The sequence below is a fragment of the Myxocyprinus asiaticus genome, chromosome 4 (assembly GCF_019703515.2).
Source record: "Myxocyprinus asiaticus isolate MX2 ecotype Aquarium Trade chromosome 4, UBuf_Myxa_2, whole genome shotgun sequence".
Taxonomy (NCBI): Eukaryota; Metazoa; Chordata; class Actinopteri; order Cypriniformes; family Catostomidae; genus Myxocyprinus; species Myxocyprinus asiaticus.
In genome coordinates this window covers 34312518-34336886 of record NC_059347.1, presented here as the reverse complement: position 1 = coordinate 34336886, position 24369 = coordinate 34312518, and the positions used below count along the sequence as shown (strand labels likewise).

The following is a 24369-nucleotide window of genomic DNA, read 5'->3' as shown; positions in this document are numbered from 1 at the left end:
AAAAATCAGTATGAGTGGTTGCGAGCCAGCTCCTTTTATACCCGTATGTCTGGGGGAGTGGCATGCAAATTCCACTTGCCAATTCCCATTTGCCTTTTCTCAAAGATCAGAGGTGTTTGGGACTCCCAAGGGCGACCCCTAGTGTCACTACCTCGACATATTGTTGAGTGTGTGACAGATAGGGAACCCAAGTGCAGTTTAATACAAACTTGAAATCCAAACGTGAACAAAACATAAACATGAACTTGACTAGACTTGACGAAACTTGACTTGACATGACTTAACATAACCTGACATAACTTGACCTGACTTGACTTGATTATCAAACAATGTTACAACACACAATACCTGACAAAGGACCAAGGCAAACATGAAGGTATAAATACATGGACAAGTGCAACAAGACAACCAATGAACAGACAGAACTATAAACAAGATAACAAGTCAATAAACCAATAAAAACAAGACACATAAACATGGAGGGAAACTGGATGATCACATGAATTGACATGGAAACAGGGAATCACATGACATGGCAGGGAAACAGGAAATAACATGACATGGAACACGACTATAAAACAAGAACTAAACTTCCAAAATAAAAGACATTAACACAAAACATGAACAAAAACACATAAAACCATGACAACATGGAGCATTACATGGACACACCAAGGGAATTGCAGTTTTACTGACTGGAATGCAGGCCGGGATAAATCACCTAATGTGATTTGAAATGCATGGCTCTTATTTCACCTCTGAGCAATATTAATGATCTGGCTCATTTAGCTCATTAGATAATGTTCACAGCCACAATTCCAGCCACAGCAATTACAAGTTAAGGCACACACATTTATAATAGCCTGCAATGTGTTCACTCTGGAAAAGACAATAGCCTGTAAAATATGATCACACACGTATTTTCTAACCTGCGATCTGTACTCTTAGCAGTGAGAGGATCTTCAAGACGAAGATGGGGATCCAGCACATTGCATCAGTGAACACAATGAAGAAAAATCGCTTCGCAATAGAGACTTCACTATCAAATACGGTTTGACGTGCTGTCTTTGCTGTCTTCTGGACAGAATAAAACATACTGGAATAGGAGAATACAATCACCACGAAGGCCAGCAGATTTAGACCTGAAACACACACACATAAATCATCAAAAACGGACATCAAGCTAACAGTGTTGAAGAATTTATATGTGTGGATGGAACTTCATTGACTCAAGTGTGGGCTGTAGCAACTACTGTAAATAGGCAGTTTTATTCCCACAAGCAGCATTTGTTAAATTTTTTCAACACTAGAATTAATAAGATTTGTGACCTCTGGAAGGTTTATCACATATTGTTATCATTATAACTATACAAGATTATCAGTAAATAATGACTATAATTTTGGTCTGTTCTTCACTCAAAACTATCATATGGCCTCAGAAGAGTTCTTTTGTGTTTTTCTATTCTTTTTAGAGCTTTTTGTCCATCTACTTTCATTGCACTTTCGTTGTTTCCTTTAATTCTCTTTTTGACTTTTGGCTGTTTCAGTATTCAGCAGAGTTTAGTGACTGAATGGTGGCTGTTGCAACCTTGGCAGCATCTTTCTCTGACTAAGTTTACTTTAATAAATAATAAGGCTTTTTGATACAAAGCATTGTTGAATCTCAGGGGAAATGCAATAAAATTGTTAGATAATCCTGTAAAAGTCCCATTCAAAGCTGAGTCACCTCCAGAGAATGCCACAAACACACCCCACTCTCTCTCTCTCTCTCTCTCTCTCTCTCTCTCTCTCTCACACACACACGCACACACACACACACACACACACACACACACACACACACACACACACACACACACACACACACTGGCTAATTTAACTGTGCTCTCAAATGCACACACACAAATACTGCAAAATGTACACACTCCAGTGCCCTCTGCTCTCACCAAGAAAGATGGCTGTAGAATAACATCTGGCACCAGGTTTCTCTGTCTGGTCGGAGTGAAGAGGGAAACACACTCCGTTCCTGCCATAAAAATTCCCAAATGTGTGTTTATCCCAGAATGGAATAACAGCGATGATGAATCCCAGCAGCCAGATGAAGGTCAGGGAGCAGAGTGTCTGTTTGCGTCCGGCCCGGTAATGCTGGAACGGGAAGACGATGCACAGGTATTTCTCAAGAGTCATGTAGGTCAACATCATGACGGATACTTCTGTGGACAGCATGGCCAGAGAGCCAATCAGCTGGCAGGACATGCTCTCCATCCATATTTGAGCGTGCCGGTTGTACTCGCCGCAGTACTTGATGTCAAAGGCACCGATGAAAAGAAGGTACACGCCCATCAGACAGTCTGCACCTATCAGAGATAAAATAAAGATCTTAATTCATAGTACCCTATTTTCAATCTGTCCAGCCATCCATTCATTTATACATCCACCTTCAATCCATTACCCATCCATCATCTTATGTCCATGTGCCCATCCATCCATCTATCCATCCATAATCTATCAGCCAGTCATGTTTCATTAGTTTCTGCTGTCTTTCTGAGACCCAGAAATTAATTTTTGTCCTTCTTAGATGAGACTCACAGTTACAAAGTTATAAAGATCTTACAGATGACATCCTGGCCTTTTAAGGGATACCAAATGTTTGGGTTTTGGCCATGAAAACTTCCTCTCCTAGGTTTTAAAGATGTCTGACAGTACAATTCTAACATGTTAAGCAAAGAGGAACAGTAGGTGTATTACTTTTGTAATTATCATTAACATTTGATTGATTTCACATCTCTTTTTTTCTGTTCAAAGTAGGGTATTTTCTTCTATGTCCTCTGTATAGGACATTGGGAGTAAGTACATGTTTTCACCTGCTGGGGAGACAGGTGAATAGGGTACAGAAATGAAATACCTGTATATTCCTATGAAACAATCCAAGGCATTACTCTCCTTGTAAGAATATTTTTGAATAATAGAAGCTGAAAGACATCATGTACAGTTGAATGCATAAGTTTGCACATCCCTTGCAGAATTTTCAAGATGTTTATCATTAAAAGAAAAAAAATCAGAGGGATTAAAAAAATGATTTAAATTTTTTTTTTTTATTATTAAGTAATGCTCTTATGAAGCCATTTGACATAGTTATTTACATATATTCCACAGGACATAAAAATACCTGAATTTACACAAATGCACACAGTTTACATCCCCTTGGTTCTTAATATGGTTTGTTGCTTCCTCAGTGATCAATGACTGTATGTGTCTTTTGTGGTAGTTGTGTATGAGTCCTTGCTTTGTCCAGAGCATTGAAGCTGCCCACTGTTGTTAAGAAAAATCCTCTAGATACTGCACATTCTTTGGTTTCACATTATCTTCTGCACATTTGAGTTCTTCCCAATAGTGGATGCTGAGATCCAGCTTTTGACACTTAGGACAACTGAGGGACTCATGCACAACTATTACAAAAGGTGCAAACATTCATTGATTCTCAAGTAGGCAACACACTACGTTAAGCACCAAGAGGATGTAAATTTTGAACAGGATGATATTTTTTCTTTGGGGGTGTAACTTATGCAGCTTCTGAAAGGCAGTACTAAATAAAAAATGTAATTGTTTATATTGCTTATATTTGTGTTAAATCTGCAAAGGGGTGTGTAAACTTATCAGACAAAGGGTGCTTACAAACGTATGCACTCAAATGTATAAGATTGGAAAATTGTTTGCTCCGAATTTGCAATAATAGTTTAATGAATTAGGAAATAAATACAATACAAACACAGCACTCTAATATTTGTCATGACATATTTTGGTTCATGTATGTTTAGTGGAAGGATTTCTGTGCTGAGAAACATTCATTCTGAATGAACACTTATTAAATGTAGGCACTGCTTACTTACATGTATACTATATTTTGCAACAATATAATTAAATCAGTATTAATGAATCAGTTCATTAAATCAGTGTCATTAAATCTAAAAAGAAACATTATTGGCTGAAGATTATAATTATTGTCTTTCCTTCATTTTCCTAATTACTGGTTCCTGATTTCCTACAATAAAATATACAATAAAATCTGAATAAAACATTTTCAAAAAACTATTTTGTTATATGTTTCCAAAGTCCATTTCAAGGCAAGTCAGTCCACTCGGTGGCCATATTTGGAACATTCCTGTGTAGACTGGGAAGCTATTTTCTATGTAAACAAGCAGCATAAAAGTACAGCTCCTATATACTTGAATGGGGAAAGACCAAAATCTTCAAAACAATTGGTAAATCATTACGATCAAAAAATATTTTTCAAATCAGCAGTAAAATCTGACAACAATGGTACCGTACATTGTGCTTCTTGAGCTCAGATCATGCTGAAAAATGCAATTTTTCAGGCTGGTTCAGCTAATGTGCATGCCTGTTCTTGAAATGACTGACAGGCGATGTCTCAGTCTAAAATGTGATTGGCTCTTTTACCTGTAAGACGGGACTTTGTTTTCTAAATGCTTTGGCCAATCCAATTTTCCCAAATAATTTTAATACCAGTGGTCCATCTCTGATAAACTGTCTCTGTTGTTTATCATCAACAAATACTATATTGGATGCTAAATAATTTTTTTTGCTGGCTCTCAGGAGGATGTTTATTTCTGGTAGTGTGCGGTCAGTAACTGGTAATGGAAAGTCCCCACTATGATCGAAAAACAAAAATGTGTTTGTGTGTGTGTCTAGGAATTGGTTGTATTGCTGCTGTGGGTGTCATGTGTAAGTGAGATTGCACAGAAGTCATCAGGCTCTCTGAGTGTATATGTATAAATATGCTTTCTGTTGTAATTATTTATCTGCCCATGGGGCGTGTTTTGATGTTTAATAAAAGCTTGTGATAGTGCATAGATGTATAATTGATTGAGTTTCAGGGCTTTGTGTTGATGTGTATAATTAGCTGTGTAATGGCACGTGTGTGTAGATGCTGCAATTAGTGGGAACTATGACCCTTTAAACCTGATTGCCTGACATCTCTGAACTTCCGAAATTAGATACTGCACTCACACTCCTTCATTTGAGAAAACAAACAACTCTGTCATTATTTATAATCTTTATTTTCACTTTAGAATATTATATTATACTTTAAGGTGTCATTGGTTGTTACAACACATTGTGAATGTGAAGCATTTGTCACATCGCATTAACACTTGTCTGCAGTAGCTCTATAATGACTCATGCTCAGTTGTTTAGTGAATTCAGTTTTTTCAGTTTCTGTGTCTCAGTTTTGCTTAATGCATGAAATGGCCACTGATTGATGCATTTGAGCTTCACTGGGGTTAAGCAGGAGCAGTATAATGGTTGTGTCACACTAATGTTTGATGTATGATGGACTCACAGCATAGAGATTTGATGGCCATTGTGTGATGTTGATTCTCTGAGGTGATGCAGGTCCGCAGACAGATGACGAAGATGTTTCCGAAGCAAATGATGAAGGCAACAACCCAGACAAACACGCGCAGAATGATGTTTGCTAGCAGATTCTCAAAGGATGAGATTCCGTCTGTGTTTGGCTTGCAGCTCCGCACGTTGGGAGAATATCCACAGAATTCAAAACGCTTAAAATAACTGAAATGATCCCAGACATAAATGACAGAAGAGCAAAGAATAATGTTATTTTACACATTAATAATATACATATTAAAAAATAAATTAATAACATTTATTACATTGTATTTTTTTAAGAAAACTTGTAACATACTGCTAATGCAGTAATATTTTTACTTCAGGACCCATATTTTCCATCGGACATTATAATACTGTATGTTCCAACACAGAACCGCAGTTGTTTATCATGCAAAAGTAAACAAAATGTCCATAAAATCAAACAATTTATTTATATATTTAATTCTAATAATTATTAGGCAGAATTTATTAAAGGGGACAAATTATGCAAAATCCACTTTTTCAATTTGTTTGAACATAATTATGTGTCCCCAGTGTGTGTAGACAACCACAAAATATGGTAAAAGACCATCCCCTCATTTATTTCCTTTCCCCATCAATAAAAAACAGCGTCTCCAAACGAGCTGTTCAGGTTTGCAGCCTTTTATGTTGTCAAAAGGGGAAAGGTACCGCCCACAGCTGGTGAAGAGATCCGCCCGAGTAGCTTAGATCCGCACTCATTAAAACCTGAGCGAGCAGTGCACAGTCCGCCATATTTATCTCCTCGCTAGAGCCGCTTGTGCCAACTCAAGAATGTCCCAGCTACGAGGTAAACATGCCAAATGTTTTGTTGTTGGTTGCAAGAGTGAACACAAGAGTCTTCATGTACTCCCGGAATCTGAGCCACTGAAGACCCAGTGGATTCGTTTTATTTTTGATGGCAATGTGTCCACAACAACAGGAAAATCCCTATATGTTAGTGCAAACCATTTTACGTCAGACTGCTTCATCAACAAGGGTCAACACAAGGCTGGATTTGCTTCCAAGCTAAGGATCAAGGATGGATCAATACCAACTCTCCGTGACCCAACTTCGTAAAGTCGTAAGTTTCTCAATTTATACTTTTTTAATGTTTGCATTTTGGCTTTCTAAATTTGCTTGTTTGCACGTTGCGTGAAAAACGCTTGTTGTGAAAACTTTGTGCTTTGTGTAACGTAGTAACTAGTCCCTAACTACCTTATTCCATAACAATGAAGCTGTAGCTCTGTTTTGGTTACAATATAAACTAATTGCCGTCCTCTACAGTCCCGCTTGAGTAGTCATGCGAAGATTTTCCATGTAATAAATCCGGCCATTATTTCAAAAACTTTATGAAACGATAGTGGTATTTTCGACAACAATAGCTGTTTTTCATGTTTCATAACTCAACCTTTGTTATGCACAATACAGTAAGATGATTGACTTAGTGTGTTCTCTGTGTTATTTATAATTTTTTAACTGTTTCAGTTTGCACTACAGATGAGAGATGTTGGACTAAAATTGGAACGTTTCTTTGCACAGGCCAGCACATCTGTACAGATAACTGTAATGAGGGATGTCGCCTGCCAGACGGACCCACCACAGCAGCATACTGTTGGTACACAGCTATCAATGAAGACACTTCAGGCCCAGCATAAAAAGATTTTTGAAAAACTCAACAGGCTAGTTTTTATAGTTTGAGTCCGTTTTTACGGTATAGTTTGGTTTCTAAATGTCTCTTGAATGTTGATGCTCTCACCATCCAATAATTCACTCTACAAAAAATATTTTGGTTGGCACAAAACCATATTTATCCTCATTTCAACCCATTTTTAATGTAGTCTGGATCATGTTTTCTCATCTTTTTCCATGGATTTCAAGGATTGTTTCACAATCTGCCCATGTTGGCATCCACCGAATTTTACTAGCTTCTACTAGGGATGTTCACGGATAGTTGAAATTCGGTTAACCGTTTGAGGTGCCGCTATTCGAATACCAAAAATCACTATTTGGTTATTCTACATGTGCAATAAAGTTCTTCAGCCCAACCTGAGTTCTGACAAACTGTCTGGTTTTCCGGCTGGGTTTAGTTCAAGTGTCAATCAAGTAGAGGGCGAGTTAGGGGCTGTTCAAACATGCTTTTGTGTGCGTCTGAGCTGTTTTTCTATACTGTTAACATGCACTAGATGGATGTCTATGACTGTTGCACAGAATCTCGGTAAGACAGCGTTTTCCCTTTTGCTCTGGTGTGCATATTTACATACAATAATTAGACAAGTTCAATGCTATTTGAATATAAACCATTTAAAAATCAAAGCACCTCGAAAAGGATATGCTGCCTTATGGAAATGTGAACCTGCCCAGTCAGAAACACCAAAATACAGGCTTAAAAGTTTGATTCTTTTTGTTTGATGAGGTTTGTTTGTGAGATTATATCACTTGAAGATCAGTGTATTGTGCTATTTAGGCGCATAGCTCACTGTGCACTTTATTTTTGCTGCTATTTTGAGTAATGTTTGAGGAAATTCCTTTGCAATAAAAATTCTTTATTCCTGTGTCCTGACTCTGACGTTTAACTGTTTGAGAAACCTCACGGTTAATCAAATGTTAAGAATGGAAACCATGCACATCCCTAGCTTCTACCAAGTAAAGATGAATTTGCACCAATTTGTGAGTCTGACTGGAGGCACAAACTTTGGCCTCAACAGCAAAAGATATGAGAAGCGTTTTCTCTTCCCTTTTAAAAGTTGATAAGCCTACTGACTTATATTCCTAACTATGCACAATTAAATGGTTGGTTGCATTCTGTTTTTGGCAATTAGCAGCATTTTTTCCTCTGCTATCCACGACCCACTGCTGCCCGCAATCAACAGACTTGTGACCCAACAGCTGAAAAATACTGGTCAAGTGCTCCCTAAATAAAATTACTTTACCCACTGCTGCACAATGTGTGTCAACTCTGTCTGGTCTTAAAAAAAGTGAGCCCTTCACTACCACCCACACACAAACTGCATTTCTCCTGTTCCATTCAAATTTACTTCTGCCAGATCAACCTCATCAACGAGTTTGTAAAATGTAGATGTGCCTGCCAATTACTGTCACAATCTGCTAGAGAGCAGGCCTGTCTTGAATCAAAAGTGAATCTTTAGTGCAGCTGATATCTGCAAAGTAACAATCACCAAAAATGAATCTCCACATCAAACTGCAGAAAGGTTCAACCAGAGTTTCAACCTTCTGAAAACTTCAGTTCTGCAAATCTCCTAGGCACACAGTAGTTCTTTTGTTCATTGGCGGTGTGGAAGGAGCTCATTTCACATACAGAATTGATGGCATTCCATTTAAAAATCTCTCTGAAGGCCTATACTCATATACTGCTTTTTTATTTCATTTTCATTTCCCCGGAGGCGAGCACATCTGTTCCGGAGATATTAAATATGATGGGAGAAAGGATAAAGATAACTAGTCAAGCAGGGAGAGGCACTGTAATCTTGTTGCCTGTGAAGAAACAGGAGTTTAAGTTGAGCTCAATTTACCTGGTTTGACTTTTCAAATGCACTAATCATTCATCCTCCAACTGGCAGCTTCCATCCACCCTACATTCCACAATAATGACCTTTCTGCCTCTCTTTGCCTCTATCTCTCTCATAGGGCAGGCTCTGTGACTTACTGGAGGTTTTTTTTGTGTTTGTCTTTGACTCATGAGGGACTATGGTTTAAGACAAAGAATTTAAGAGTGGATTTGAAGGTGTGGAACATACTGATAACATTCCACAAAGGTCACGAGGGCAGAAAAATAAAACATATAAAATAAAAGACAATCCAGATGAAGTGAACCCAAAGGATAGCATGTCTTCTTTTGAAAGAGCCTTCCATTAATACCTGATTGAGTCATAGGTTGCACATATGTCCATATGTCTTTGTAAAGCTTCTACACTGGGAAACCAATACATTTTTTCCAAATAAAACTCAATGTACCCATCTTCAGTCTGCCTTGGGAAATTGTACTAAAACATTTATGTGTCAGCTTGTTTTACCATCTGCAGTATCACATTAACAATCATGCAAAAATGACAGTTCAGATCAGGGTATTTTTTAACTACACAATAAATTGACCGATGACAGAATTCCATTGAAAAGACCAGCTTAGATTAACATGAATGTCCAGGCTGGTTTATGCTGGTTAGTGCTGGTTTGGTGCTGGTCTAGCTGGTGGACCAGCATAGTTATGTCATTCACCAGCAAAATGTAGCTGGTGAAGCCAGTCGACCAGCTTGTTCTTTATGATGTGGGTTGTCCAAGGAAGTCTTGCTGGTTAAGCTTGTCAAGAGATCAGAACACCAGTATCCCATGCTGGGGATCAGCATGCAAAGACAAAATATTCTGGTCATCAACTAAGATGGTCTTTTCAGCACAGTGTATTAGTCTGTCAAGATCATTGTGTAGGTAATGGCGTGGTTGAGAGAAAGCGGTAAGGAGTTCCACCTGAGATGAATTGCTACTAATTACCCTTTCTGTGTTTGCAGTGAGAGACGGGGGAGATAAAAGATGACCCAGTCCACAGAGAGAGGAGTGAGAGTTGCACACCAGTGTGACAAAGTTCGTTATGTGATGGATAAGGAGGAAGCGGGAGCCGGTATCCACAGTCCACACTGAGTCAGAGTTTATTAACAAAATAACAGAAATCACTTTTCAGCTTCACACTCAAAACCAAAAGTCTGTTTTGCAGCATAAAATGTAAGACAGGCCAGCTTTTCAGCACAACACTCTATAATATAGAAACACAGTCTCGGGTGTGCAACTCTCTCTCCTCTCTCTGTGGACTGGGTCATCTTTTATCTCCCTCGTCTCTCACTGCGAACACAGAAACGGTACACACGCCCTCACTTCCACAATCATCATTACAGAATTTTAGCATGCTCACATGTGAGTGAGGTTAGTCAAGGGCCGGAACATTCTGATGCTGATGTTGGGAATCTCCACCTCTTCCATACTCCTGCACAGAGAGCAGAAAGATCAAGATCAATTTACAGTTAGATTTTACCCTCATCAAGTGTTTTTCATCCAGGGCACTTAAAAGTTTTAAAAGCCCATAAAAGTAGAGTCATGTAAATCCAGCTGAATAATTACAGAGCTTATTAGCCAAGTAAAATATAAAAAAAAAATAAATAAAAAAAAAAAAAAATAGCATACACATATGCTCTGAGATAAGACTGCAATCAATAATGGAAGCTTTATGATCATTTGCATTTTGGATTTCTGACCTCTACTTAGTTGTCTCTCTGGTGGAGGTTAGTGGTTACCTTTCGATTCAGTTCACTCGACATTGCTGTAAGCACTTTGGGGAGTCCTTCTTAGACGACCTTGTTGAAACCCTTATTCAATCACATCACTCCTGTGATTGGCATGGTGTTTGAGTCCCACCACTTCGGGCGCGCAGCTGGCCTATATAAGTGGGACTCCGTCACCATTTCTTCAGAATTTTCATTCTTCAAGACTACGAACTTTGTCTTCATCTTAGAACCCTTCTGCTTCGCCATCGATATACACTTATAGTGGACGGAACTTCTCAGCAAGATGCGAACATTACGACTCGTCGCCTGTGTTCAGTACCTTCACCAAGAGGCTTTCCACTCCTGTGTGTGTTCCGGTAAAGAGTCCTCCACATCGGCATCGAAGACGCTCTCTGTGAACAGGTTCTTCGCTTCAGACACTCGTAGTTAATCAACGCAGCGCTTCAGCGAAACTTCTACCTGCTTCACACAGCACTCCGACTGGAGTTACTGTATCCTTTTATATATACAATATAAACTAAAGTGCTGCTTGCATGATACACGTCTTTTTAAAGATGTCGTTCTGCAAGTGTTTCCTATGCGAACGGCACATCCCACCATCTGATGAGCATGAGAGCTTTGTTCACTACCTGGGCTGCGCCCATGCACAAGCAGCTCTTATGGAGACAGACTGCCCTCACTGTGAGGGCATTAATCTCCAGATGCTGCGCTCTAGGATTGACCTCGTTCTGAGGGAAGATCTAGCCTCTCGTGCCCTCCCCACCTGCCTCTTCTGTGTTAAGTCCCGAAGAACCACATGGGGAGGCACGGCGGGGCAGTGAGGTTGAGCTGGAAGAATTAGAGAAGGATCTTATGCCGGCACAAGCCCTGCGAGCTAACGTCCTCGCCTGTGTAATATGCACATGATGAACTCCGGCCCTCTATTGGAGTGCATGGACTCATTACATTTGGCAGATCTGATGATGGGGATAATGCTGTGTCACTCGCAGCTTCAGGTGAGTGGTTCACGGAGGATGTTGCCCAGCGATGTCCCCCAGCGAGGGTTAAGGACGTGCACACACCACGGACAAGGAGGTTCTTCGCATTCTCACGAGAGCAGTTGAAGAGCTCGGTCTTGAGTGGTCCCCTCCAGTAGAGCCAGAAATGTCTGATGAATGGTTTTTGCAAACCGGCCGTCATCAACAAACCGTGGTCTGGAGGAGCGCACCATTATTCCCTGTGGTCCAAGCAGAGCTCACAAAGACCTGGTATGCGCCATACTCTTCACGTATTCAAGTTTGAGGTGATACTATCCTTACTAATGTGGACCATGCCAATGAAAAAAGGCTATTCAAAGCTTCCCCCGGTGGAACAGGCGGTCACAGCTCACCTCTGCCATAATACTGCCATGGGATGGAAATTCCGCCCTCCAAGCCGTGTCTACTTATGTCCACACTGGCTGGAAAAGCTTATACAGCAGTGGGCCAAGCTGGTTCAGCACTCCACAGCATGTCGTTGCTCCAGGTTTTTCAAGCTAAGCTCCTTAAACAAATGAATGAGCAAGGCTCCGATCCAGAGCTATTCAAAGAGCTCCGCACCGCTGCAGATTTGGTACTGTGAGCCACGAAAGCTACCGCTCAGGCCATCGACAAAGCAATGAGCAACCTGGTGGTTCTGGATCGGCATATTTGGCTAACTCTCATGGAGATGCGTGACACAGAGAAAGCTGTCCTCCTTGACACCCCGGTGTTGCCCGATGATCTCTTTGGCAATTTTTTTCTTTTCGGTGTGCTTCATCACGGCACAAAAGCAGTCTCAAACCATGAAACGCTTTCTGCCAAAGAGAAGTTGCACTTCCCCTTTCCCGGCATGCTCCTGATCTAATTCCGGTCAGCGCCTGGAAAATAATCCATCTCTCACTGCCCCAGCGCAGCCGGAAGCTACTACTGAGCCATCAGTGAAGCCACGTAAACCGTGGCCCAAGCGTAAGCACCCGCCATCTCAGCGCGAAAAATGCTCCAACGGATAAACCCCGGCCGGGCAGCAAAAACGGTCCTGACATGCCCAGCCCCGTTAAGAGGACCCCAGAGCTTGCCGTTATTCATGGCCCAGAGCCGAAGAAGGCTCGATTCGAGGCACACAGTGTTTCTCCCCACTTCCCCAATACTGCTTATCAAGAACGGGACATTGTTAAAAAATGTTACTTCTGTGTGTATTACTCAAACAAAGACAAAGACGGTGGGCTTCGGCCCATTCTAGATATGAGACACTTGAATCGCATGCTCAAGAAGCACTAATTTAAAATGTTAACTCAGAAACAGATCTTATCGCACATCCGTCCTCAGGATTGGTTTGCGTCAATAGATCTGAAGGATGTGTACTTTCATGTACCAATTGCACCATGTCACAGGCGGTTTTTGAGATTTGCATTCGAGGGAACTGCGTATCAATTCAAAGTCCTTCGTTTTGGTCTGTCTCTGTCTCTCTGCACGTTCACGAAATGTATTGATGTGCCGCTCGCCCCATTGAAAATGAATGGTGTGTGTGTTTTGTATTACCTCGACGATTGGTTATTACTAGCCCAATCAGAGGCACTACTGAGAAAACACAGAGACTTGCTGCTTTGCCATCTGAAACATCTGGGTCTGAATGTTAACTGAGCGAAAAGAACACTTTCCCCAGCCAGCAAATCTCCATTTTAGGGGTTCTTCTTGACTCTGTGAGCATGCACGCGCACCTCACGAATGAGCATGTAAAGACCATTCTTCGGTGTCTGCCTCAGTTCAAACTGGGGAAAACATGGTCACTTAAGTCATTTCAGAGAATACTGGGTTTTATGGTGGCAGCATCTGCCATCATACCATTAGGTCTGTTACACATGAGACCTCTCCAGTGCTGGCTCAAGCAACATTCCACATTGTGCCTGGAGCCTCGACATCGTGGCGACTCGCTGCTATCTGGCTGCTCTAGCACCATGGACAGGACAGGCCTTCTACCAACAGGCAATGTTGTGTGACGCAGTATGCAGTATGCAGATTAGGCTGTAGGAGCAGCTCTTTAATTGTTATGGAGGATGCACAAAAGGAATGTCTGTCTCCAAACAAAGGCTCTCTCGCTGGATTGTTGATGCGATCACCCTCGCTTACAAATCACAGGGCAAGAATTGTCCTATTGGCATCAAGGCGCATTCAACCAGAGGCATGGCCTCTACATGGGCATGTACAAATTGTGTCTCTTTACAGGATGGTCCTCACAAAGCATGTTCGTGAGGTTTTATAACCTGGATGTGGCGTCCTTCTCCTCACAAGTCCTCTCTGTATAGAGCACTTCTTTCTACCGACTATAATCAAAACTGCCACCTAATTATATGCTGCTGAACTGCTTCTTTTTAAGTCATAAGCACTCCCATAAGAAATAAAATTTACTTACCAACCTTGTTGTGAGAGGGTTGATAATCCATACTATGTATTTCTATATGGTTCATATAGATCCCAGACTACATTAGTTTCCATCTGGCATCTGTCACGTGGGACTATTCATATACACTTTAATATGACTTATAAGTTATCGGCGTGTGGCCTGAGACTCCTTATAAATATATTTATTTAGTGTTATAACTCTGGGAGTGTAATGTCATGTAGTGCGGTGTGATGGAATATTGTTTCCCATAGTGCTTACAGCAATGTCGAGTGAACTGAATCAAAAGGGAGCATCTCTCGGTTACACATGTAACCTCGGTTCCCTGAGATGAAGGGAACGAGACATTGCGAAATCTGGCCGCACTACTGCTTCAGAGTTTCATAATACAAGTGACTCACTCTAGTCCCTCAGTCAGAAAATTCTGAAGAAATGGTGACTGAGCACCTGCTTATTTTGGCCTACTACGTGCCCGAAGGGGCAGGGCTCAGACACCATTGCCAATCACAGGATTGGCATGATTGAATAAGGGTTTCAACGAGGTTGTCTAAGAAGGACTCCCCATAGTGCTTACAGCAACGATGAGTGAACTGAATCTCAGGGAACCAAGGTTACATGTGTAACCGGAGACGTTATCTAAACACAAACATGACTCAGCAGTATTCATTGGGAACTGAAGCGAGAGGAACAAAAAAAAAAAAAACGACTGCAGCATAAAAAACGTCATAGTTACTTGTGTAACCTCCGTTCCTTGATGGAGGGAACGAGACGTTGGTGTCGATGTAATGACACTAGGGGTCACTCTTGGGAGCCCGAGACACCTCTGGTCTTTGATAAAAGACCAATGAAAATTGGTGAGTGGTATTTGCATGCCACTCCCCCGGACATACGGGTATAAAAGGAGCTGGTATGCAACCACTCATTCAGGTTTTATGCTGAGGAGCCAATATAAGGTCCGGCCATTTCAGCGGGTAGTTCAGCGTTGTGGTAGGAGGGACACAATGTCTCGTTCCCTCCATCAGGGAACAGAGGTTACACAAGTAACCATGATGTTCCCTATCTGTCACTCACTCGACGTTGGTGTCGATGTAGTGACACTAGGGGTCCCTATACGAAATGCCACAAGGCTGAACTGTGTTACGTGAACTGGCGGTGTGTGGTGGGCCTCATAGCCAGCACACCAGGTTGACACGTAACCTCCCCCAACATAGTTATAAGTGTTGAACGGCCCTTTTTGGGGACAAGTCGACTACCCAAAAGATAGAGACAGGCTTAACCCAGTCATGGCCTCTTTTCCCCTTCTCTTTTTCCACTCCCTAAAAAAGAAGGGGGATTATCCGACTGGGCCGCCAGGTCTAGTTGGGGGGTGTCCCTCCCAAGGGGAAGACACCGCGGAGACCACACCTCGCCCAAAGAGAGGGGGGGATATTTAAGTGGAAGAATACGTCACATGGTCTTTCCAACCATGTGGAGAGCCTTCAAGGAAGATCCTGCCCTATGGGGGAGGAGTTACTACAAACATAGAGACTGGGGCAGAGGGGCTCTGCCCAAGGAAGACACAGTTTGCCAGCAGGGAAACGAACTAGCGGAAGATATAGATTGCATGGGGTTAGCCTTACAGGGAACCACCACATGCGGAGCACCTACCCCAGAACAGGGCTCTTAGTTAGCGCGTGTACTGGGCCGGCAGCGAGTCTCTCTGAAAACTCGACTGCCACAGGGCTCGGAGGAAGTCAACCAGGGAACAAAGTTTGTGAACACTACTGGGAATTAATGGTGCATGTCTTCAGCTCCAAGGGAGGTGGAAGGCGCTATGTGCAAGCGATACACCCGGCCAGCTATCCTGGGCTTATCCACTTGTGTTGCGTGCCACTACCTGGGACGAAACCGGTTCCACCCGGAGGGTTTAGAACCTTGCAAAGGTGTTGGGTGTTTCCCAGCCCGTTGCTCTGCAAATGCCTGTTAGAGAGGCACCTCTGGCCAGGGCCCAAGAAGCCGCTACACCTCGGGTAGAATGGGCTGGTAGCCCTACCGGGGGCGGCATGTCCTAGGCGACATATGCTATAGTTATGGCATCAATGAGCCAGTGGGCAATCCTCTGCTTGGAGACAGCGCTTCCTTTCTGCTGTGCACCAAAGCAGACAAAGAGCTGCTCAGAGATTCTAAAGCTCTGCGTGCGATCTAAATAGATGTGTAAAGCGTGCATCGGACACAACGACGACAGGGCTGGGTCTGCCTCCTCCAGGGGCAGCACTTGCAGGTTCACCACCTGGTCCCTAAAGGGGTGGTGGGAACCTTGGGCACATAGCCCGGTCAGGGTCTCAGGATCATGTGAGAGTAACCTGGACCGAACTCCAGGCACGTTTCACTGACAGAGAACGCTTGCAGGTTACCTACCCTCTTGATGGAAGTGAGCGCAGTCAGGAGGGCAGTCTTCAAGGAGAGTGTCTTAAGCTCAGTGACTGCAAAGGCTCAAAGGGGGCTCTCTGTAGACCCTAAAGAACTACAGAGGTCCAGTGAGGGAACGAGGTGCGCTCTGGAGGGATTCAGCCTCCTGGTGCCTCTTAGGAACCTGATGATCAGGTCGTGCTTCCCTAAGGACTTACCGTTGACTGCATCATGGTGTGCTGCTATGGCGGCAATGTACACCTTCAAGGTGGAAGGGGACAGCCTCCCTTCCAACCTCTCCTGCAGGAAGGAAAGCACTGATCTGACTGCACATCTCTGGGGGTCTTCCCGACGGGAAGAACACAACTTAGCGAACAGACGCCACTTAAAGGCATACAGGCGCCTCGTAGAGGGGGCCCTAGCCTGAGTGATTGTGTCTACCACCGCGTCCCGTCCAGAGGCCAGACATGGAGATTCCAAAGGTCTGGGCGCGGGTGCCAGATGGTGCCCCGTCCCTGAGAAAGAAGGTCCTTCCTCAGGGGGAATTCGCCAGGGGGAAGCTGTCGCGAGGAGCGTGAGGTCCGAGCACCACGTCTGGGCGGGCCAGTAGGGTGCTACCAGGACGACCTGCTCCTCGTCCTCCCTGACCTTGCACAGGGTCTGTGCAAGCAGGCTCACTGGAGGAAATGCATATTTGCACATGCCAGGGGGCCAGCTGTGTGCCAGCGCATCTGTGCCGAGGGGGACCTCGGTCAGGGCGTACCAGAGCGGGCAGTGGGGAGGATTCTTGGGAGGCGAACAGGTGCACCTGTGCCTGTCGAATCGACTCCAATCAGCTGGACCACCTGAGGGTGGAGTCTCCACTCTCACCTGAGAGTAACCTGTCATGAAAGAGCGTCCGCTGTAGTGTTGAGGTTGCCCGGGATGTGAGTGGCTTGCAGCGACTTAAATTGCTGCTGAGTCCAGAGGAGGAGACGGCGGGCGAGTTGTGACATACAACGAGAGCGCAAACCACCTTGGCGGTCGACATATGCTATCGTTGTCATGTTGTCTGTCTGAACTAACACGTGCTTGCCCTGGATCAACGGCCGAAACCTCTGCAGGGCGAGCAGAATTGCCAACAACTCAAGGCAGTTGATGTGCCAATGCAGTTGCGGACCCGTCAAGAGGCCGGCGGCTGCGTGCCCGTTGCAAAATAGCGCCCCAGCCCGTTTTGGAGGCATCTGTCATGACCACGACACGCCTGGGGACCAGTTCTAAAGGAACGCCTGCCCATAGAAACAAGAGGTTTCAGTCCAAGGGCTGAAAAGACGGTGACAGACCGGCGTGATGACCACGCGACATGTCCCGTGGCCCCATGCCCATCTCGGGACTCGAGTCTGGAGCCAGTGCTGAAGCGGCCTCATATGCATCAACCCGAGCGGGGTGGCCACCGCCGAGGATGCCATATGCCCCAGGAGCCTCTGAAAAAGTTTCAGTGGAACCGCTGTTTTCTGTTTGAACGCCTTCAAACAGGTCAGCACCGACTGGGCACGCTCATTCGTAAGGTGCGCCGTCAAGGAGACTGAGTCCAACTCCAAACTGAGAAAAGAGATGCTCTGAACTGGGAGGAGCTTGCTCTTTTCCTAGTTGACCCAAAGCCCTAGTCGGCTGAGGTGTGAGAGCACCATACGTCTCGAGAATGAGCTAGGATTAGCCAGTCGTCGAGATAGTTGAGAATGCGAATGCCCACCTCACTTAAGGGCAGCCTCTGTGACCTTCGTAAAGACGCAAGGAGACAGGGACACAGCTGGGTGCTTAGGGGCGGGAGACCGCCGCTGGAGCGCCAAACCTGCCAAATAGAGTGGTGGACGGTGGTCGTGATGACGGCCGTGCACACTGGATACGTGACCCTGGGAACAAGGAAACCGCTCTTGCTGAGCTCTTGAGTACTGCAGCCACTTGGGCATGCAGCGTAATTAAATACAAAAGGAATCAAAAAGATGGAGATCTGCTTACCAGCTCCAGAGCAGTGGGTTTCGTTGTCCCTGGGTCACCTGTCTCAAGGGCGCTTTGAAGCCTTTCACGGGTTCTGGGCGGCCGCGAGATGGGTGGCGTCTGCTTCCTGCGGTGGGCTCCACGCCGGGGCCGTGCCAAAGGGGCGGGCTGCGGCGGAGCCGGTGCAGTCACCGCAGGGGGACGCCCTTGGCGATGAGTAGACAGGGTGCGGGATCTTGAGCCGCGCCGGGGCAGGATATGCCGGCTAGCATCCATCTACTGCTCTACCATTGAAAACTGCTGGGCAAAGTCCTAGACGGTGTCGCCGAATAGGCCCGCCTGGGAAATGGGGGCAGCAAGGAATTGTGTCTTGTCCGCCTCACCCATCTCGACCAGGTTGAGCCAAAGGTGGTGCTCCTGGACCACTAGTGTGGCCATCGTCCGCCCGAGAGACTGCGCCGTGACCTCCGTCGCTCGGAGAGCGAGGTCGGTCGCCGAGTGCAGTTCCTGCATCAATCCCAGGGCGGAACTACCCTTGTGCAGTTCCTTTAGTGCCTTGGCGGACTTGCAGGAGAGCCATGGCGTGCAGGGCGGAGGCGGCTTGTCCAGCGGCACCGTAGGCCTTGGCCGTCAGAGATGACATGAACCTACAGGCCTTGGACGGGGGCTTTGGGCACCCGCGCCAGGTGGCGGCGCTCTGCAGGCATAGGTGCACCACGAGCGCCTTTATCCACCGGGGGATTGCCGAATAGCCCTTGGCCGCCCCACCATCGAGGGTAGTGAAAAGATCAGGACCGGGCAGTAAAAAGTGCCTCCCGCGACCTTGTCAGCTCTTCATGCACTTCCGGGAAGAAAGGAACGGGGCCGGGCATGGCTTTGAGCGGCGCCGCGAGCCCAGGAACCAATCACCGAGCCGCGAGGGTTCAGGGAAGAGCAGCGAGTTCCACTCTAGCCGACGCTCGCGGCTGCCCGGGAAAGCATATCTTCATCTCCGTGTCAGCCTGTGACTAGGCAATCGACCCCAAAGGGAGGAGCCCAGCTGAGGCTTCTGACTGCACGAGCCCGCTCTCCGATGCTGCGCTCGAGTGCTCATCACTTTCGCGGGCTCCGAATAAGAGGTCGAACTTGCCATGAGATGAGCCGGCAGACTCATCCGGAAGCCCGATTGGGGCAGACGAGTGTGCTGGGGAATGGGAGGTCTGCGGGGGGATACCCGGCAGATGCGGTCCCATTGGGGTCCCCAAATCACCCCCAGTGTTAGCCGCACTGGCCTCATACCCGTGGGTAAAAGGACCGAGGCAGGAGCCTCTGAGGGTGGCTCGCTTTCTTACGAAGGCGAGCCACGACTGCAACGTTGCCATGGACATATTCTCGCAATGAGAACATGACCATCCACGAACGATGTCTCCGCGTGAGAAGTGCCCAGACACGAAAGACAGTGATCGTGACCGTCAGAAGGCGAGAGATAATGAGCGCAACCAGGAATAACACACAATCGGAAAAGCATCTTTAAAAAGACGTGTCTTTAAAAAGACGTTCCGTGTGTGTGCTCTTTTAGAGATATATATATACTCTTTTAGAGGGGAAAAATGCTCTTTCAGAAAATATACTCTCTAGTTTTTCTGCCGAAGCGCCCAGGGGCGTTCTCTGCAGTGCACCAGTGCAGAGGAGGGAGAAGCCACTGAAATGCGCCGTTAGATCCAGCAGAGGTGAATGAACAGTAGTATTCAGCTCAATGAGCATGACCGTTCAGCTCCGAAGAGAAAATCTGAATGAGTGGTTGCATACCAGCTCCTTTTATACCCATGCAAATACCACTTGCCAATTTTCATTGGCCTTTTATCAAAGACCAGAGGTGTCTCGAGCTCCCAAGAGTGACCCCTAGTGTCACTACATCGACACCAACGTTGAGTGAGTGACAGATAGGGAAAAGCTGTTTCTGGATTGATAGCCTTTGATGGTTCTGGAACAGCATTCCTATGAACCAATCATTGACCTTTGTTTTTAGGGGTATGTTCAGGGTTAGATTTAGGGATAGGATTATCCATAGGAATGAAAAATCAAAAATAAGATTTCTTAAGTATCTCTATTGCTCAGATACAGCAATGATATTATATGTACACCAAATGGCACCTTTTGCTTAAACTCCTGCTTCTCAGATTTTTCAAGACCCTTGTCATTTTTCACCTGTAAAGTTTCAGAAGAGATCCCAACAATGTCATATTCTCATCAAATTCTTCCAAGACAAAATTATCTACATTAATTTTTTAGCTTTATACTCTTGCTGTATGTCAACAATTTTTTTTTTTTTTTCATTTGCTTCTATTTTTATACACTCCCAAAAAATTTTAGGAGAAACATTAGAGACAAAGTTTAAAAATTAAGGATAACTTAGAACTCCAGTAAGTCCTGATCTATGAAAGAGCAACCTTTGAGGAATAAAAAGAGTTGTCATATGTTGACAAAAATATATTTCCAGGAACATAGGATGTTCATCCAGGAATATGTCCTGCTTGTGTAATGCTCGAACCAGCAGAAGTGTAAAACGGACACAGTGAGCTGCACTCTAAGACACAATATGGAAAACATAAGGGGCATTCACTGACAGAACCTAACAATCTCAAGTAAAGTTGTTTTAGGGTTAGGTGTAGGGTTATCATTAAGGTTTGTTTGTGGGACAGTATTTCTCATAGCAAAAGAAAATCACAAATAGGATTTTTTTTTTTTTTTTAAATGTATCTCTTTAATAGTTTTCAAAGAAACCTGCATCTTTTCCACGAAAGCAGGCACATATTAACTTAAATTCTACCGATTCTCCACACTTTACCCTGACAAACAGAAACATCACCATTTTAAAAATACAAATGTATGTGTGTAACCGCAAATGACTTCCTGTTCTAAAGAGCCCAATCAAACTGACTTTAGATCTTGGCAGTATCTTGACAATAATTCCCTGATTAACAGTCTGAGGTCAATCCCATGCTGAGACTGGCAGTCATGTACAGAACGAGAAGGTCTTTCAAATTTGATTGTATATATTTTCTAGATTACAGCATACATTTTAAAAACATGAATAAATACAAGGGATGTCCTAATACAAATAATCTCTATGGCTTTTTATCAATAATGTTATTAATCTTGTGTACAAATAAAAAAAGAAATGTGTTGATTACTCACAGTGACTGTAGATTCACCAAACTATCAAACTGATTGCTGTATATTTGTGTGAGAGGATTGTTGGAGATATTTCTGAAACAACACACAGACATACACAACAAAATAGTTACTGATAAAGTCAAGAATAGTTTCTATGATTAATACATCTTGTCACTTCATCTTAAGAGACTTTCAAGCAATCAATGAATCACTGGGCAGATCAGCACAAAAACAATTGAAAAATATTGAGGTACAACAGGTCTACTGAAGGACTTTGTAAAAACTTTGAGCTTGGAACAAGAACAGAAATTTAGCAAACACAATTTGTGACATCAATATAAAGTTAGTCTCACAGCTGTTTAAGGTTCTGCAGGCTCTGGAACAGAGATGGAGGCAGGTCTTTAATCTGGTTCACAGACACATCTCTGTAAACAAATCACACCAAATTCAGCAGCTCATTTTTCACATTTAATGAAATAAATTATAAAAATGATCGTAACCTCAGTTCCCTGATGGAGGGAACGAGACGTTGTGTCGATGCAGTGACACTAGGGGTCACCCTTGAGAGCCCCATCGAGAATTGGCGAGTGGAATTTGCAAGCCACTCCCCCGGACATACGGGTATAAAAGGGAGCTGGAATGCAGGATTCATTCAGGTTTTGAGACACGGTCCCGGCCATTTCAGCAGCTAGTACAGCATTGTGGCAAGAGGGACACAACGTCTCGTTCCCTCCATCAGGGAACGGAGGTTACAACAGTAACTGAGACGTTCCCCTTCTGTCACTCACTCGACGTTGTGTCGATGTAGTGACACTAGGGGTCCCTATGGAAAAATGCCACAACAGCTGAACCATTTTACGTGAACTGCCGATGCAGGTGCAAGCAAGCTGCTGCGTGCGTAATAGTAGGTGCATCAGACTGTACGTAACCTCCCCCAATGCCCCAAAAGTGTCATGTAGTTCCCCACATGCCTGAGGGGGGAAGCGACGTAACTAGCATGGGAGCAGGCCGTGCCAGCCACAGCGTTGTCTCTCTATGTTTTTTCTCCACAGAGTATTAGATTCAGCTGGGGCCATCTAACGCTATCATATGCATCGTGGAAGGTGTTCTTTTCCTTTCCTATTCTTTCAGGGGGAAAAGACCCTGCGGAGACCACATCCTGCCCAAAAGGGGAGGTCAACATGTGGCAATACGACACATGGGCTCAGCAGCCGCACATGGAAGAGGCGCGGTGGTAGGTCCCACCATAAAAAAAGGGGGAGGGGGGGGCTCTACAAACACAGTGACTGGGGGCAGAGAGAGCTCTGCCCAAGGGAGACGCGGGTCCGCCGACAGGGAGACTGTACCGCGGAATATACATCACAGGGGTTACCCGAGTAATCGGCATCTGTGGAGCACCTATCCCAGTACAGGGCATATCAGACCCCGTAGTGGGGCTGGCTGCGAACTCCTCCACCAAGTTCGTGAACCATAGGGCTACGGAGGAAGGACATCCAGGGTCCAAGACTTCGTGAACTCGACTGGGGTAAAAGCGCACGTTTTAACCTCAGGGGAGGGGAAAGGCGCTATACGCAAATGATACACCTGGCCAGCTGTTCCGTATTACCAAACTCTACCTGTTCATACCTGAAAGAACATGGGACAAAACCAGCTCAACCCAGTGACTGTAAAATCTTGCGAAAGTATTGGGTGTTGCCCAGCCCGCTGCTCTGCAGATGTCTGCTAGAGAGGTGCCATTGGCCAGTGCCCACGAGGATGCCACACTCCTTGTAGAGTGTGCTTGAACCCGCAAGGGGGCGGGCACGGCCTGGGTCTGGTAGACAAATGCAATGGCATCCACGATCCAGTGGGCAAGCCTCTGTTTGGAGATGGCGTTCCCTTTCCGCTGTCCACCAAAGCAGACAAAGAGCTGCTCAGAGCATCTAAAGCTATGCGTGCAATCCAAGTAGGTGGGCAAAGCACACACTGGACACAGCAACGACAGGGCTGGGTCTGCCTCCTCCCGGGGCAGCGCTTGCAAGTTAACCACCTGATCCCTGAAGGGGGTCGTGGGAACCTTGGGCACATAGCCCAGTCAGGGTCTCAGGATCACGTGAGAATCTGCCGGACTGAACTCCAGGCAAGTGTCGCCGACAGAGAACGCTTGCAGGTCCCCCACCCTCTTGATGGAGGGGAGCGCAATCAGGAAGGTCGTCTTTAAGGAGAGGGCTTTCAGCTTGACTGACTCTAGTGGCTCAAATGGGGCTCTCCGAAGGCCCAGGAGGACGACGGTGAGATCCCATGAGGGGAAGAGGCATGGCCTGGGAGGATTAAGCCTCCGGGTGCCTTTGAGGAACCTGATGATCAGGTCGTGCTGTCCAAGGGACTTGCCGTCGACTGCCTCGTGGTGAGCCACTATAGCGGCTACATAAACCAGGGACCAGACATGGAGATTCCAGAGGTCTGGGCGCAGGTCCTTCCTCAGGGGAATCCGCCAGGGAGGTGCTGTTGTGAGGAGTGTGAGGTCCAAGAACCAAGTCTGAGTGGGCCAGTATGGGGCCACGAGGGTGACTTGTTCCTTGTCCTCCCTGACCTTGCACAGGGTCTTTGCAAGAAGGCTCAATAGGAGGAATGCATATTTGCGCAGCCCCCGGGGCCAGCTGTGTGCCAGCATTTCTGTCCTGAGGGGGGCTCCCATCAGGGAATACCAGAGCGGGCAGTGGGAGGATTCCCGGGAAGTGAACAGGTCTACCTGTGC

The 24369-nt window shown here is 45.2% G+C and overlaps 1 protein-coding gene across 1 annotated transcript in view; it reads right to left on the bottom strand.

Moving 5' to 3' along the window:
* The window catches only part of LOC127435368 (relaxin receptor 1-like), an 82283-nt gene that overhangs the window by 6058 nt on the left and 51856 nt on the right, over positions 1-24369 (bottom strand). The window contains exons 12-17 of the mRNA XM_051688794.1: positions 21986-22057; positions 21654-21725; positions 10346-10417; positions 5360-5589; positions 1947-2357; positions 930-1142 (exon numbers count right to left, since the gene is read on the bottom strand). Of these exons, the coding sequence (XP_051544754.1) occupies positions 930-1142; positions 1947-2357; positions 5360-5589; positions 10346-10417; positions 21654-21725; positions 21986-22057 (1070 nt within the window). The remainder of the gene's footprint in view (positions 1-929; positions 1143-1946; positions 2358-5359; positions 5590-10345; positions 10418-21653; positions 21726-21985; positions 22058-24369) is intronic.